The following is a 16,394-nucleotide window of genomic DNA, read 5'->3' on the forward strand; positions in this document are numbered from 1 at the left end:
ATCACAGTTTCCAAATTACCTTACTGATGATGTATATTCACAAAATGTGTCAAAACAGCAATTACTGTATAAGGCACTTTAGCAGTTTCCACTGTAGTTTATTTTCACATTTTCACATGTTGCCATTTCTGATTTAATTTTATGTGACATTTATTTTGTTCCCAGTGTCTTTGGTGAATGACACAATAAAAAAATTTCATCTGAGGTATAATTTAAATCATGTTCATAGTGATGCCTAATTGATTTTACAGTCATTGACCAGTCTGCTGTCTGAAGCAGAGGTGTCTGATTTTGTCTCAGACATTAACAGCAAAACGTTTTATCATCTTCTTTCTCAGTGAAGAAATAGTATATTTCAAACTTGCCTTGCTAGAGACTGGGTTAAAGGCCTGTCTTCTCTTTCTGACCTCTTTTAGTTGGAAGTCAATGATCATTTGAATAATAGGAGCAGCAGGGAAGTCCATGCATATGATTCCAAGGCGCTGGTTCAGGTCCGTCTTGGCCCTCAGGTAGTCGTACAGTTGTGCATTGATGCGCTGAGCGACGGCTCTGGGGTACGCAAACACACCAGCTCCACTGCTGTAGGTGAGAAAAATCTGGGCTTTGTTTCCTGCAGGTGCCGCCTCCAGGTGCTCATAGACGCTCTGCCATTTCTCCTCCACATGCAGAAGGGTGGGTACCTACAGGGAACAGCAAATAACGAATAACTCAAAAGCATTCATTTCAATTCTGAAAATATTTCAAGAGTTGTAAATTTGTATTAATTGTTTAAGATGTGGGCACCCACATGTTTTGGTCCTGTTTGCCAGAGGTTTTTAATACCCTTTCAAATGTAGGCACAGTTTTTGATTCTAACCCTTTGACAGCCATATTCGCCAATTAACCTGCAGTTGTGACCTTCTCTACACTGCTTGCTCTGTTACTGATCACCCTCATATGAAAAAAGACTGTGCCACCAGTTTATACATGCTGGCTGGAGGATGCAATGGTACATCTCAAACTCGAACAGCTAAAACATACTACTTTTGGCTCAAGCATTTTATAAGATCTAGCAACCCTTTGTTAGATCCTTTTTTTCTTCTTTTCACCCTTTGTTGTGGGCTGCAGTTGGTTTTGCTGGGTGTGTTTGTTGAAAATTTAATTTTAAATGTTTGAATAATACGTTTTCATACCTTCCAGTCATCGGCTATGTCCAGGGAACCATAGCGCATCCCCAAGTCTGGCCCAGAAAAGTCTTGCAGGACGATGTGTTTCCCCCGGGCCTCTCCCATGGTTGGCACAAGCCGGCTGTGCCACAGCAGGTCCCAGTGAGCGTAGCGATGGATGAAGTCCACCACAGCACCGTAGATGTCATACGTCTCACTGAACTCCTCCTTTACACGCATCAGCACAGTCTCACTGGGATGCTCTCGAAGGAAATCAGCCACATCCTCCAACACCTGGCCAAAGTGCGCCCGCTGATAAGACACCCCGTGATGAATTGTGAGGTTCCCGTTGACGTGACGCACGCGGACGTCTAGGAAGCGGATGCCGGCTCGGAGTTGGGAGGCCAGGCTCCAGGTCTGGCACTCAGCATACACACCGCCGTACAGGGCCATGGTATTGTGGGTCCCAGGCATGGTGACCTCAGACAGCAGCTGATCATCAGGGATGCTGGCCATCCAGGACGGGTTGAGGAACTCCGGGTTGGGTGTGTCATCATAGTCAGGTCTCTGAATGGCACCGTGACTCAAACCAAGGACTCTAAAACATTTTTTCAGAGGCATAGTCTTTGTAGTAAATACATTCATTTTGCAACATCTGCCACCTCCCAGGTTTTCATAGGAGACTTTTCTTGTTCTCAGAGAATGTCATTCTTATGGTGTTGACTGTAACTGTCAATAATGATAAAAATACTCATTACTGAAGTAAAAAATTGAAATACTGATGTGATATCAAACCTAAAATGGGAATGCAAATACTCTGTTAAGTGCAGTATCAAATTTGAGGCATGCTTTGGTCTACCTGCCAGTAAATGTAGTTGTTTTTTAAGTCCTTTATTCCCTCTGCGATCCATCCATCATTTTTATGCTTTTGTACAGCTTAGTTTGTGTGTGTTTTTTTTTTTATAATTTTGGATATTTAAATGTATTTTTTATGTATTTATTAATGTATTTCACATAGTTTTTAATATAATATATATACATAGTTTTTGATTGTGTGTGTATTTGTTGACTTGAGTGACGAGCTGCTGCGTGAAACTGCCTTTGGGATAAATAAAGTTGGGAATGTAAACAAATACAATGGTATTTAGTCTGTTAGAATAATGTGTTCATGTTTTTAATTTACTCACCCCGCTAGCACCATCAGCTCAATTAACATCTTCTGCATTTTCACTGGACCTCCTCTGATGCCGCTCCTCATGTCTGATCGATCAGTTCTGATGACAGAGTCTATGATCAGCAGAGGTAAAGGCAAGAAGATGCAAAAGCCAATTCCACATTTGGAGGATATGATTTCTTTAGTCACACTGCACCTGTTTAGAGTGACTTTATAAATCCTTCAAGTATTTTTAAACATTCCACTAATATGGAGTATTTCCCCGACTAAAAGTTGAAAGGATACAACTAATAAGTTGTGCTGCTGTCGTGGCTTTGACCCCTGCACTCCTGATTACTGGATGCTAATTTCAAGCAAAATGCCTTAAATGTACATTTATCACAGACAGGCAGCACAATGTGGCTAGAACTGTAGTTAAATCAATATTTGTATAATATCTGTTGAGAGTAAAACAGATTAGATGGTAAAACTAAATTTCCCCCTCAACTCTAATTCTCTCCCAGGCTAGCGTTTCTAAAATTAGTAAAAAAGAAAAAGAAGAAACACTTTCCCTTTATGAAAGTATGTCAGCCAATATAAAAACCAAGCAAACAATTCGATCCCGGTTGACCTCAGCTCACCCCTCCAGGCCATTTCAATGGCAGGCTTAAACCTTTCTAATCCCAAAACTGAACAAACCATCCACTGCTGCTGTGTCAAACCTGCTGATGTATTGATGTCCGCTCCGGTTCATACCCGAAACCAGAAGGTGTCGGTCCTCGGTCCGGTCCGGGTGCCTGGGGACAGAAGGAGGGAGAGAGAGGAGTGCAGGGATCAGAGTCAAAATGACAGTCAGTGTGTCGACCTGGGACGTTATTGTGGGAAATAGCATAGAGGAGCAGCTGAGCTCTACATTACAGAGCAGGGGTGGGAGCAGAGGGGTGTGTTTGTGTGTGAGGGGTATTCATCTGATCACATCCCTCACTTGTTGTGGTTCAGAAAAAGATCAAAAATCCTAAAAGCAAGTCAAGGAAGTGGATCAAAACATTTTTTGGGGTGTTGTATAAGTAGCAGCTGTCATACTATACAAATGTAACTATGTATTTGTAATTGTCTTTCTCTAAAACTATTGCTAGAGCAGGTCCCTCAACTGACATCGCTGACCCACAGGTCACCAAATATGCCAAACACCTACTGGATTGGACAAATGCAATATTATGCATATTTTTGGACAAGCATCTCACAGAATAAGTCATCATAGCAGAGCTCGTCCTGTCAGAGGATGGAGGGGGCGTGAGGTCCTGAGCTCAGAGGGGTCAGAGAGAGTGTATCTGGGTAGTGTGTGTGTGTGTGCGTATAGTACATGGAAAAGTCTGCAGATGTTTTCCTGCTTTGTCTCGTATCACTACACAGGAAATCAAATATTACACAACATACTTGTCCTTGTCCTGTTGAATAATATTTGGTTAGCTGTTAATACAGACTGTATATCCAGAGTGCACAAAATCTAAATTCCTGCAGTTTTTATTTAATAATCAGACCAGATGAATCCAGGTGAACACTGGGAACTAATAGTGCTTTCCTTGACTTTTACCACAGCAATGCAAATATTGAACATTTTTATATAATATAGTAAAACAAATGGAAAAATGTGTTTCTCAGTGTGCTTAAAGCTTATGATACACCAACCACTATCCTGCTTTCAGTACCTGTATCAACAATACTGTTAATTCATTTGATTATTGTTTGTTCTTAAAGCCTCTAGCAAAGTTGACATAATATGGTATTTTAATAAAAGGGGCCTTGGTGTGCAGGAAGCTGAGGAGGAGGCAGATCATGTATTGCTGCAGTGTCATTATTTATATGCTGCATGTTTGGTGGAAAATAAAATTGATGTACACATTGTTTTGACATTTCTGTTTTTAAGTCACTATGTGATTTAGTGTATTTCAGCTACTTTGTGTCACATGCCAATAAATGCAAATGAAGTTTTATACAAAGTACACATTAAGAGTTCATTGTTATTATTATCAGCAACACAGAAATACAGAATCCAACAAAAAGAATCATGTTCAAGTTGTAGAAGAATAAATTACAATAAGGTCTTTTATAAAGGTAGAGATCTGAATTTAAAATGGATTGATATTTTATTTCTGTAACAACAGGATACACACATACACAACAAACACACACACACGCCCTCTTCCAGTAAAACCTGCTCCTCACACTTAGGTTGAATTTCACTTTAAGAGTTCCTCTTGGTGTCCAAATTGGTGTCATGATGTCTTTGTTTAACACCCGTAGCTACAATTGAGGACACAGAGGTCAAATCTTCAAAATTGTTTCTGGGAATTTGTGGGTTTTTTGATCTGTGGGAGAGTTTACGTTTTACTATAACACTTACTATAACAATAACAAACAAAAAGAAAAAGAATAAAGCTATTAAACATTTCTCCAACAGAATTATACTCTGGCATTGCAGAGAAGATTTCTTTTGGGGGGGGTGTGCTGTTCGTATCTATACACCATGTGGCCAGGAGCCTACTTGTCAGCTGTTTCTTCAGAAGAAAATCACAGAAATAATGCCCATAAAAACAGCTTTTTCTGTGACTTCGCTTCTGGAAAGAAATGTTGCTGTTAAATTTTTTTAATGTATATTTCATGTTATGATATTCCTTTTTAAATTAACTTGTGCACTTGAGTTGCATGTTATATACTTGTGGCATAATTTTGGTCATTGTAATTACATGGTTTTGATATTTTAGACTATGTGAATGGGTGAATGAGAGGCAACGTAGAAAGGTGTTATATAACTGTACTTTTACCATTTATGTGATTTTTATGTTTCGGCTACTAAGTGTTAGATGCCAACAAATGCAGATGTTTGTTTATAAAATCACTTTGAAAACTGTCCATATGAAAACTTTTCTGCAACACTGCATCTGGAAAGAAATGTTGCTGTTAAAAATCTATTTTTTATTTTTTCATTTATCTCAAAACCTTGGCATATACAACCAAATCCATCTGCTTGTCTTGATACCAATTGACATAAGTGAGAAAATATATCTTTTGTAATTTGGGTGAACTGACCCTTTAAATCCTTGCACTCTGTGAATGTAACTGCTAAAAGATGGGTTCAAATGTATCAGTCTGGACACAAAATTATGGAACTTTTCTGTGTTTATAAGTTCAGTTTGAACTGCAATTTCAGTACCAGTGTTGCAGCCTGTGGTTGGAGCTTGCAGCTGCAGGGCAGCTGGAAGAACTCCCCTCATCCAATCATCACAGGGCATGCATGAGTCACTTCCTCGTGTTTACTTCCTTATTTGGCAGGAAGGGGCTGTCTTTATTTGACTAGGGAGGAAAATGGTGGAAAGAAAAGACAGACGGTTTCAGTAGACTGAGAGAAACCAACTGTTTTATCTCTGGTGAGTAAACATCTGTCACCTTAGTAATTTAAAATCTGTGATCTGAAGGATGTTCGAATTCTGTGCAATAGCTGAATCAACTATGGTTTGATGAAATGAATGTGAAGTAAGTGAAAGATGGTTGATTCATGTTTGTGTGTGGCTGGGAATCAGGAAATGAGAGAAACAGGCTTGAAAACAAAATAACACATACTGAGTTGAAGTTAAAGGTGCCAAATAGCCACTGGAGGTTATTTGAACTCTTAAAGATGACAGATGAAAGATCAAGACCTGTAACCATTTGTTTATTTCCAGTCCTTCTTGTGTTACTATGAAGACACACCCACTGTTGTCCCTAAGTTATTTTTCCAGCAGGGCAGCATTAAGAAGGATGATTAATGTCAAAACTATGACAAAAATGCATTACAATTGGATTTGGTAGTAGATTTCTGATATGTCATCTGTAATACTGCACTTAAGTGCTTTATTGTAAACAATATATTATACAATTATTTCCCAAAACACAAAACTTGCTTCATTTCTAACTGAATGCTTAATTCTTAAAACATTGTGGAAGAACAAAAAAAGCTTCCTCTTTAGCTGCAACAATTAATAAATCGATTAGTTGATCGACAAAAAAATTAATAGGCAAATATTTTGATGATTGATTAATTGTTTAAGTAATTTTTTTTAAAGATAAAATGCCAAAAATTAACTGGGTACAGCGTCTCAGGGGTGAATATGTGGTGGTCTTCTTAAATCTCTGATTTTAAACTAAATATTTTGGGGTTTCAGACTGTTGGTAGAACAAAATAAGCAATTTTAATATGTCAACTTATGCTTTGGGAAATTGTGATGAGCATTTCTTTGACATTTTAGAGACCAAATAATCAACAGATTAATAAATAACAAAAATATTCCAGCCCTAGTTTCCTCCTCTGCTCACAGAAAATGACACCTTCTATGATATGGGTACAATATGGCAGCTGGTGACATGTGGGCTGTAGGGAGAGCTTAATTTTTAGATTTTTAGGGTAATGGAAGAAGAAGCAACATTTGAGACCCTCTGTGACCATTCCTGTAGTTAAAGCTTATGGTGCTTTTTTTAATCTCTCCAGCCTCCAGATTCCAGTGAACCTTAACGTGGCAGAAGAAAAGCAACAGCGATGGCTGACGCAGGACAGATCAAGAAAACTGCAGTCAAGGTGCTGTGCTGCGTGGAGAAGCTGTCGTCCTTCGCCTCCTCCATCGACCCCATCTTTGGCATAGTCTCCTCCCTGGTTGGGGTGGCTCGCAAGGGCCTGGTGGACGAGAAGGGCCACGCTCTAGACAAGGACTTCCAGGCGATCAACACTAAACTGGAGAGCATCTCCCAAAAGAACCAACAATGCCTGAGGAAGATCCGCATCGACGAGGTGAACGAAACCTTCGGCAAGTACGAGGAGTACATCAAGCACCAGTATGATGCCTTCAACAGCATGGTGGTGAATGTGAAGAAAGATCCAGACAACACCCAGCGCTACATGGAGAACTTTGAGAAGATTTATGAGAGAGACAAGAGTGACATGAGCCTGGATGTCTACTATCGCGGAGTGATGGGTACCAGCTCGCTGTTTGGAAGACCCCTGCTCAAGGTGTACCTGGACAACTGCGATGGCGACCGTGAGATCATGGAGCACCGCTGTTCACACATCGCCCACCTGTTCCACATGGGCCTCATCGCCCTCATGGCCTACACAGCTGTTACAGAGGACGATGAAGACGAGGTGCGGGAGAAGTGGGCCAAGAGGGTGGAGGACATCCAGAAGAAGATGCAGGACGTGCTCAGTCAGTGCAAAGACAATTCGTCCTGAACATGGACCGGCAGAGAGAGGACGTCCTCTGGGTTTGGTGGCAACACTGGGAACAAAGTGTACTCTCAGCTGTGGACCAATGAAAAAAAATACTAATTATGTTATAATATATATATATATATATATATATATATAGTATAAATAAAACCAAAGCCATGTTTTGTGCACTTAAGCTGCACCTGATATTCTTATTGCAGCATTTTAGTTATTGTATCGATATTGTATGTTATTTTTGTTTCAAAGAGACCACTATATGTTTCAGCTGCTTTGTGTTACAGTCCATGTCAATACATGCTGAAGTTTTATTCAATCTCTTCAATTAAAATGTACAAATTATTAGTTGATCAAGTTGTATGTTTGAGAAATCTATTTCATCCAAACCAAAAAAAACAACAATTTAAACATTAAATAAGCCATGTTGGACTAGTTAGTAAAATTTGCAGTAAGGCCTCTATAGCTCTGAATTCAATATGGATTAATACTTTGTATCCACACAACACACACAAACATATAGGGACACACACAAAAAAGTCTCTTAATACTTGTGTTGGATTTACCTAACATTAAATGAAACAGAAACTGCTTTCATAATACCAGATAAACTTGATCTCATAAAAACCGGACGTCAAACTATTTGATTCCATTCCAGTAATACAGCAGGCCTCATATCTTTCTAAAATATATATTTTACAAAACAGCTTTCATTTTAATGGTCTTGGCGAGTAGATCCAGTTTAGAAATACTAAAACCTGCAGTGGGGGAATATTTAGCGTAATGCTGCCGCACTGAGTCCCCCTCACCGCCAGAGTCCTCTGTTGTCCAACCGGAGCTGCTGCAATGAAACGTAACGCGAGTGTTTGTGTCTGCAGACCTGCCCAAAGTTACAGGCCTGCTGCTACTTCAACGCAAATATCTGCCCTGGAAGTTCACCCGGAGCCGTCTGCCGGCTGCGGTCCGTTACATTAAACAGAGTGACACTTCCTGAGAGCTGAGAAAAGCGGTGTTAGGTCTGTTTGAGGAAAAGTCACGTCGCTTTCGGTAAGTTTCAGCTGCTCAACGGGCGGAAAGGCGGTGATGAATAGTGTAGCATCCCCGCTACAGCTGCTGATTCCGCTCAAAAAGTCGATCCCATTTGTTGTGGACGAGAAGATATATCAACACTGGTTGGATCCAGCAGCACGAGGTGTAGTCTAAAATATAGTAGCCTATATAATATACTTTGTGTAATAACTGTTCAAAGACAACAGAGGGTTTGGTTTCCGGGGCGGGACCCCCCTTCTGAATTCAACAAGTTGATTTCTGAACTGAGGGTTGTTAATGTTTGACACGACTCCACAGGAATGTTTTATTTTTACTCTGTGTAGTTTATTTTCTCTTTTAACGTATTGATTTCTGTACAACACATGCAGCCAATTTGTATGTCTTTGGGTAAACCCTGAAGCCTGTAATACGTTCATAAGGCATGGTAACAATTGATAATAAGCCTCTATAATATGCAATGAGGCATCACAGGTGTGAGCAAAACGACAGCTGTATAACAGTCGGTTGTGTTTCGCATGAAAAGTTAGAAAACTATTGTTTTATATTTGTAATGTATTCTAACCATATGTACCTCAAATGTTGTCTGGTCAGGTTATTCAAAGTAATAATAAGTTAATTGACCCTGCTAAGGTAAATGAGAAATGCCCTATTTGGCCAGCACTCAGTCCTAGTTTAGATTAGGGCTGCCATTAACAATTATTTTCATTATTGATGAATCGACAAATATTTTACGGTCTATAAAAATAAGAAAAATTGTAAAAAAATAATCAAATACTCAAAATTTTCTAAAGCCCAAGGTGACGACTTCAAATCACGTTTTGTCTCACCAACAGTCCAAAACCCAAAAATACTCAGCTTACTATCACAAAAGATAGAAAAGCAGCAAATCCTCACATTTGAGAACTGAAAGTTTGTCATTTATTTGCTTGAAATATGACTTAAAGCAAACTGTATAAAGCATCAAAAGACATTGTCACATTACTGGTGTTTTGTCACTGAGTAAAGTTATTGTGATTTTTGTTTGCCCAGCTTTCACCTTGACATAAACAAGCCGTCAGTCTCATCAGCATGAAGTTACTGACCTCAACAATCGTGATAACATTTCCTCCGCCTCTGATCTTCTGTTTCAGGGATGCCTCTCCACAGCATTTGGCCCTTGTGTAGAATGTTTTGTCAGGACTGAGAAAAGGTCGGCAGTATGGGCAACGAGGACAGCCTGGAGGATGTGTTTGTTGCTGTCATTCGCCCAAAGAGTCAAGTCAGCCTGAGCTCGAAGGAGTACAGAGCCAAAGCCTATGAGGTAAATGTGCTGCGTCTGACAGCAGCTCAACAACAGCCAGTGGCGTCTACACAGATGTTCAACCAGCCAGTTAACCAACTTTCCAGCCCAGTTGTTTTTAACTCAGTTTCCTCTGGTTCCTGTAAAGATCCTGCTGATTGAAGTGCCTTTGGAGGGGAAGGAGAAGAAACGAAAGAAAGTCCTCCTGGCAACGAAGATCCAAGCAGTAGGAGACAAATCCAGATCCATACTGGATTATGTTGACGAAACAATCAGACCGATATCCAATAACCAAGGCTTCGTAGGTGAGTGTGGGACATCTGTGACATTTACACTCATGAATATTTCTAATCTTATGAATGAATGAGTTCAAGACATGCAGACTACTCTTGACCCCATGTCACAGGCTGCATGTCTTTGAGTTGCCAGCAGTGCAGCCAAAGATTGATATTGCCTTCTCAGATGCTTTAATATAAATAGTTTTAGAGGCATGAAGAGGCAAAACTATCCAATGTTTCACAATAAAAAGATTAGAGAAAAGTCAGAAACAAATGCATAGAAGAAATGTTTTTTTCTTCTTTGTTTTCCCCTCAGATTTATCTTGCAACCTCTTGGGGTGTTCCTGGTTTCTAAGATTGGGAACCACTGATCTAAACACAATTTTGGGTTTCAGGAAAACGTGTGGTGCATATGAAGAAATTCCCCCTTGATGGAGACAATGAAGGGAAAGAGGCCTCGCTTTTTGTTGTGCCAGTCAGTGTTAAAGGTAAGCAAAAAAACAAAGAATCTGTCTTACTAAATTGATGCCACAGGCATTGTAAAAAATAGTTTAAGATGTACATACTGTATATTAATAAATAATTCTCAACAGACAACAGCAAGCCTGTCTACAGCGCCGGGAGCCCGAGCTTCTACTGCTTCCAGGACATCATGCGGGTGTGCAGTGAGACCAGTGCTCACTTCTGCTCCATCACCTCCAAGATGCTCCTGGCCTTAGACAAGTGAGGGTATATTTGAAAACATGGTCTTCTTGAATGAGGCTTTTGGGGAAACCGAGCTTTAACTTTGCCTCTTTGACCTCCACAGATGGTTAGCAGAGCAGCACACCGTGCCTCACGCCATCCCCGCTCTGTTCAGACCAGCACCCGTAGAGCGGGTGAAGACCAACGTCAGCAACCCGGCCTACAGCAGCGAGGGCAAACTGAGTGACGAGGGTCTGCACATGGGCTACACTGCTCTGGAGATCAAGAGCAAGATGATGTCCCTGGAGAAGGCAGACATGTGCATCCTTAACCCGCTTTACGGCTCTGATCTGCAGTACACCAACCGGGTGAGTCGGCTTGTTTTAGCACCAGAAGATACAGAAAATGGATGAGCGAATGGACATATTTCATGTAATTTACCACAGGTGTTGTCTAACCCTCCCTTCGCCGTTCTTGGCCATCCGGCGTTTTGTTTGCAGGTGGACAAAGTTATCATCAACCCGTACTTTGGGCTCGGAGCGCCCGACTACTCCAAGATCCAGATCCCCAAGAGGGAGAAGTGGCAACACGGTTCTAACTGTGTGACAGAAGACAAGTGAGGGGTTATTTGTACACAAACCACATTGTTATTGATCTTTGTGTCTCATTTCTCCTCTTTCCGGGACGTATCCCTTTTGTGACGCAGGTTTGGTCATGACCTTTGCACCATTTTCATGACTCCCCTCTCCTTTACTTCTTTTCCTTTCCACCCTACATCATGCCTTGGAAAAAAGAAATGCCTTAAAAATGATATTAATAAAAATCTCTGCAGGGAGCGCCAGTGGGTGGATGACTTCCCCCTCCACCGCAGTGCCTGTGAAGGAGACACAGAGCTGCTGTCTAAGCTTCTGGACAGCGGTTTCTCAGTCAAGCAGCTGGACAGCGACCACTGGGCTCCCATTCACTACGCCTGCTGGTGAGTCCGACACTCATCTCACAGCCTGAGAAAGTCTGAAGTATCCAAAAGCGCTTCTTTTCTTGGATTTTGGTTTGTCTTGTTAATGATGATGTTGTGGTTACGTTTTGTTTGGTTCCATCCAGGCACGGTAAAGTCGAGGCAACCAAGCTGTTACTGGAGAAAGGTAACTGTAATCCAAACTTGCTGAATGGCCAGCTCAGCTCCCCTCTGCACTTTGCAGCCAGAGGAGGCCACGCAGAAATAGTGCAACTCTTGCTGCAGCACCCAGAGATCGACCGGGTAAGAAATGTGACGTTGGTCTTGTCTTAACACTGGGCTTTCTTCCCCTTCTTTTTTTTCCCAAAGCTGCAATGGACAATTTTCTACCGGCCCTTGTAATTTTAACCTGATGTCGGTGTCACTACTGCAGCTACATGCGCTTTCATTTTCATTAGGAATGATGTATAAACCTTCTGATTTGTAATGTCAGTAAAGCATCAAAAAAAGTTAACGTACAACAACATTCTATCTATTGTAGAGTTATGGAAAAACTGGTAAACTGGAAAAACATTGTGACTGTTTTCCTACTACTTTATTTGATTTGCTTAAATTGAATCTAAATGTGTCCTTTTTTCAGTAATGCACATTCAAAAAACATAAATATCATGATAAACAGGACAATATTGATAGACTGTTCATCAATGATGTGTTTACAGCTTGACAAATTGAATATTTGATTACACTGGACATTGAGATAACCGGAAGTTAAAAATGTATATTGTAAATTTGACTTGTGTAGTAATTGCTTTATGATGCTAATTTAGACAAAGCATTTATGTATTTTTATGCACCATATCACCTCTCACAATAGAATTATAGTGGCAGACAATAACCAGTAAATATTGATATTGACTGTCCCAACACCAGCACATAGAAGACCAGCAGAAGAGATCACCTCTTCACGTGTGTGAGGAGAACAAACAGAACGAATGGGAGGAGACCGTGAAGCTTCTGCAGCAAGTCAACGGCAAACCTGTGAGTCGCACATCGGACACTAATCTTATTACTGTATTTGTGTGGCAATAGAAGTGCTGTAGGGGCATGTAAAGAATTGGGACAATTGGTTTGAATTTCTTTTAAATATTTCTGTGGCAGTTAAGTTTCCTGGTCATTAGATGGTGCCATGTCCCCAAGCATATTTTAATAACAAAGGACGAGGCTGGTTTTGTTTATGGTATGTTTGTGTGTTCCACAGTATGAGAAGGTGCGTATCTACCGCATGGACGGCTCGTATCGTTCTGTGGAGCTAAAGCATGGCAACAACACAACGGTGCAGCAGATCATGGAAGGCATGCGTCTTTCGCAGGAGACCCAGCAGTACTTCACCATCTGGATCTGCTCCGAGAACCTCTGTGAGTTCACTCAGAAGAAACACACGTGCTGAAATCTTCATCCTTTGGCTGTAGAACCAACTGCGAACCAACACCATGACCTGCTCAGTCAACTTCACAGGATTTCATCAAACTTTTTTTATGTCAGAAAAGTTTGATCAAATGTTGTAGGTTGCTTTTTGGATTCAGGGACTAAAATACTAAAAGATTACATAGTATATCTTTTCAACAATGTGCATCTTTCAACCTCAGAAATTCTCAACATCATGTGTACAATTAGCCTTTTTAAAAAAAAAAAAAAAAGTATAATTGCAAAAAAAAGATTGAAGTAACATCAGTGTGCATTTTGTGTGTCAGACCTGCAGCTGAAGCCATACCACAAGCCCCTGCAGCACCTGCGGATCTGGACAGAGATTGTGACGGACCTGACGGTGCTGGATCCTCAAAGGGAAACACCTCAGCTCTTCCTCCGCAGGGACGTCCGGCTGCCTCTCGAAATTGAGAAAAAGGTAGCTCCCTTTGTATTGTACAAGAAGCTACTTGTTTACATGGTAAATGGCCTGTACTTATATAGCGCCTTTCTAGTCTTTCTGACTACTCAAAGCGCTTCGCCTACAGCCTCTATGTTAGTTAGAAAAGTCAGAGACAGACAGTTTGACTGGAAAAGTGGGATTGTGATTAACTTGGTTATTCGACACATCAGTCCTCACTCACTCACTACTTATTGTTTTGTCCCAGGTGGAGGATCCTCTGGCCATCCTCATTCTGTTCGACGAGGCCCGTCACTGCCTCCTGAAAGGCTTCTTTCCTGCTCCAGACAGCAAGCTGATCACGCTGGCCAGCCTCCTCCTGCAGATCATCTACGGCAACTATGAGAGCAAGAAGCATAAGCAAGGGTTCCTTAAGTAAAACACTGTTTTATTTATGCTTAAATACATGCTGCACTGACCTCTTATATGTTAACATGAACCTTTTTGTGTGTAATATGTCAAGCTTAAATTAATATTAATATTAATAATGGCTAATATTATGGAATGTCGGGATTAATTCCTGTTATCTGTGTTGGAAACAGTGAGGAAAACCTGAAATCAATTGTCCCGATATCCAAGGTGAAAAGCAAAGCGTACCACTGGACCAACAGGATTCTGCATGAATACAAAGTACGCTCGAAGTTTTCAAAATTCCTCACAGTCTTTAAATGAAATCCCACTGCTGGCTTGACTGACAGGCTTTTCTCTCCCTCTCCGACAGGCCCTGAGCACCAGCGAGGGGGTGAGTAAAGAGATGCACCACCTGCAGCGTCTCTTCCTGCAGAACTGCTGGGACATCCCGACCTACGGAGCGGCCTTCTTCACGGGCCAGGTCTACACCAAGGCCAGCGCCAGCAACCACAAAGTCATCCGCGTCTACGTCGGGGTCAACACAAAGGGGCTGCACCTAATGAATATGGAGACCAAGGTGTCACCATCTTTTTATTCTCTGTTTTAAACTTCAGCCATACACCAAATGTTCCCATGTGATCTGCAAATGTAAAGCTTTGTGAGTTGAGTTTTAACATGTGTAGACCTCAGGTTCGGGTACATTTTACTACAGAAGAAAGGATAATTTTACAGTTTTGTAGGAAAATGTAGAAGGTTATTAGGTAATTATTAGACATTTGCTGCACAAGCTGCTTGTACAGTTTTTAATAGGTGTTTTGTGCTTTTGGAGGAGCTGAAAACAGGATATAGTGTTCTCTACTTAATCCTCAGATACACCGATGGGGTCAGTCAGTAAAAACTTATGCTGGGCAGCAAAACATTGTTCAATCCCACAGAACTTTATTTTAAATTCTAGAGAAGATCCCAACATTTCCTTACTACCAGATATGTAAGGCTGAATTTTGGGGAAATGTGTATTGAAACATCTAGAATATCTCCATTTGATGTAATTGTGCTGCCACAAAAAACATGGAGTCTTATCATCATTATCATTATATTAACATCGTATCGCTTTAATGACAAGCTGATACTGAATACATATGATACTGTCATACTGTGTAGAATAAGATCATTTTTCCAACCTTAAGGCTTCAAAAGGGGAGAAATAAAAGGAGGAAACTGGATGTAAAAGGGTTACATTTAATAATTTAATAGTCTGTAAGAAAGCTGAGATGAAGCTACAAGGGAGATGCTAGTTGTTTGGATTTTGCACAAACTTATGTGGAGTGTTAACTTACATAAGATATTATCTAAGATATTCCTTTAAGCCTAAAAGTTTGGTGTGGAATATCGTTACTGTCTGCAATGTGGACAATTTAAACCCCAGAACTTGGCTTAGTTTATTTTTAAGACTATGGGTCTTTCTTCTTTGTTTGTGTTTTGATTGAACATTTGGTGCGATGTCTCAGTATGATAATTTGTTAAATCTCTGCACCCCCAGGTCCTTCTCATCAGTTTAGAGTACGGCACGTTCATGTGGCAGCTCGGACACGCTGACCAGTACTTCCAGATACACAGTGGTGACAATAAAATGAACTTCATTGTGCACACAAAACAGGTAACTGCTCCAGGACGTTTCCAAAACTATTCAAATGGTTCAACGTTGTTTTTAACATAATTTATTTTTGGGAATTATGTCAAAAGTAGAATTATAATGACTCTAACCAGGCCAGAGTCCATTTATAAAGCTGAATATTTTGACGACAATCCCTTCTCAAGGATGACGGCTTGAAATGAGTATTGTCAAGTTGAAATATGAAAACACTTTCTCTCTTTATGTTCATTATTTCCTTACAGGCTGGCCTTATTGTGAAGCTTTTGATGAAGCTGAGTGGACAGATGACTCCAAATGATAAAGGCGTAACGGACAAATATGCCTACGGCTGAAAAACTGTTGAAGAAGCTACAGCTGCCAAAGATCCTGGTGCAGGTTCTTCTTCCTGACTCTCATTTGACTTCAATAACAGGATGGATGAAGAGCAAAGTCAGCCACTCCACAAAGGCCTCATTTTTCATATTAGGCTTACCGAGATCTTTCACAACTTCACGTTGTGTATTTTGACGAGGCATGTATTTTGAGTGCATGTAAATTTGTTTATTTAATGTTTTGTTTTAATAAATGGATTGATGTATGAATGAGGGTGTATTGGGAGTTTGTGTTGAACACTTGGAACAACATTATCTTTTATTAACAAAATGAATTTAAAAAAAGTTATTTGAATGAT

The 16,394-nt window shown here is 40.5% G+C and overlaps 3 protein-coding genes across 18 annotated transcripts; 2 read left to right on the plus strand and 1 right to left on the minus strand.

Moving 5' to 3' along the window:
- Nucleotides 1-69: 69 nt before the first annotated feature.
- si:dkey-266f7.9 (uncharacterized protein LOC100006223 homolog) lies at nucleotides 70-14,045 on the minus strand. 15 transcript variants are annotated; one of them, XM_044172704.1, is made up of 6 exons: nucleotides 13,908-14,045; nucleotides 5,513-5,652; nucleotides 3,055-3,095; nucleotides 2,333-2,419; nucleotides 1,173-1,743; nucleotides 70-680 (listed from the first exon to the last, which is right to left on the minus strand). In XM_044172704.1, exons 4-6 carry the CDS (start codon nucleotides 2,401-2,403, stop codon nucleotides 297-299), a joined length of 1,026 nt encoding a protein of 341 aa, XP_044028639.1. In that variant the 5' UTR covers nucleotides 2,404-2,419; nucleotides 3,055-3,095; nucleotides 5,513-5,652; nucleotides 13,908-14,045; the 3' UTR covers nucleotides 70-296. The 15 variants fall into 15 exon arrangements, with proteins under 15 accessions (XP_044028639.1, XP_044028631.1, XP_044028637.1 ...); XM_044172696.1 differs by having other exon boundaries at nucleotides 3,021-3,095; XM_044172702.1 differs by having other exon boundaries at nucleotides 2,333-2,432; nucleotides 3,021-3,095.
- Nucleotides 5,596-7,902, plus strand: rpz2 (rapunzel 2). Its single transcript, XM_044172710.1, has 2 exons — nucleotides 5,596-5,726; nucleotides 6,824-7,902. The coding sequence occupies exon 2, from the start codon at nucleotides 6,872-6,874 to the stop codon at nucleotides 7,556-7,558; it is 687 nt and encodes a 228-aa protein (XP_044028645.1). The 5' UTR covers nucleotides 5,596-5,726; nucleotides 6,824-6,871; the 3' UTR covers nucleotides 7,559-7,902.
- On the plus strand, nucleotides 8,180-16,305 carry krit1 (KRIT1 ankyrin repeat containing). 2 transcript variants are annotated; one of them, XM_044172687.1, is made up of 17 exons: nucleotides 8,180-8,596; nucleotides 9,730-9,899; nucleotides 10,027-10,183; nucleotides 10,552-10,644; nucleotides 10,750-10,879; nucleotides 10,965-11,208; nucleotides 11,341-11,456; nucleotides 11,673-11,816; nucleotides 11,942-12,098; nucleotides 12,726-12,833; nucleotides 13,054-13,210; nucleotides 13,547-13,698; nucleotides 13,928-14,094; nucleotides 14,262-14,349; nucleotides 14,441-14,647; nucleotides 15,611-15,727; nucleotides 15,967-16,305. In XM_044172687.1, the coding sequence occupies exons 2-17, from the start codon at nucleotides 9,798-9,800 to the stop codon at nucleotides 16,054-16,056; spliced, it is 2,229 nt and encodes a 742-aa protein (XP_044028622.1). In that variant the 5' UTR covers nucleotides 8,180-8,596; nucleotides 9,730-9,797; the 3' UTR covers nucleotides 16,057-16,305. The 2 variants fall into 2 exon arrangements, with proteins under 2 accessions (XP_044028622.1, XP_044028623.1); XM_044172688.1 differs by lacking the exon at nucleotides 8,180-8,596 and adding an exon at nucleotides 8,616-8,741.
- The last annotated feature ends 89 nt before the right edge of the window (nucleotides 16,306-16,394 follow it).

This window comes from Siniperca chuatsi, linkage group LG17 (assembly GCF_020085105.1).
Source record: "Siniperca chuatsi isolate FFG_IHB_CAS linkage group LG17, ASM2008510v1, whole genome shotgun sequence".
In the NCBI taxonomy this organism is placed as follows: Eukaryota; Metazoa; Chordata; class Actinopteri; order Centrarchiformes; family Sinipercidae; genus Siniperca; species Siniperca chuatsi.

What these genes read in the sequence shown, in the direction of transcription:
- si:dkey-266f7.9 (XM_044172692.1), bottom strand. Translation starts at nt 3,190, where the DNA reads ATGCTATTTCCCACAATAACGTCCCAGGTCGACACACTGACTGTCATT. An exon ending in GGACATCAATACATCAGCAG is followed by an intron (nt 2,420 to 3,020) that starts GTTTGACACAGC and finishes CTCTGTCATCAG; the next exon opens with AACTGATCGATCAGACATGA. An exon ending in ACATAGCCGATGACTGGAAG is followed by an intron (nt 681 to 1,172) that starts GTATGAAAACGT and finishes TGTTCCCTGTAG; the next exon opens with GTACCCACCCTTCTGCATGT.
- rpz2 (XM_044172710.1), top strand. Translation starts at nt 6,872, where the DNA reads ATGGCTGACGCAGGACAGATCAAGAAAACTGCAGTCAAGGTGCTGTGC.
- krit1 (XM_044172687.1), top strand. Translation starts at nt 9,798, where the DNA reads ATGGGCAACGAGGACAGCCTGGAGGATGTGTTTGTTGCTGTCATTCGC. An exon ending in GATCTGCTCCGAGAACCTCT is followed by an intron (nt 13,211 to 13,546) that starts GTGAGTTCACTC and finishes TTTGTGTGTCAG; the next exon opens with ACCTGCAGCTGAAGCCATAC. An exon ending in CATAAGCAAGGGTTCCTTAA is followed by an intron (nt 14,095 to 14,261) that starts GTAAAACACTGT and finishes TGTTGGAAACAG; the next exon opens with TGAGGAAAACCTGAAATCAA.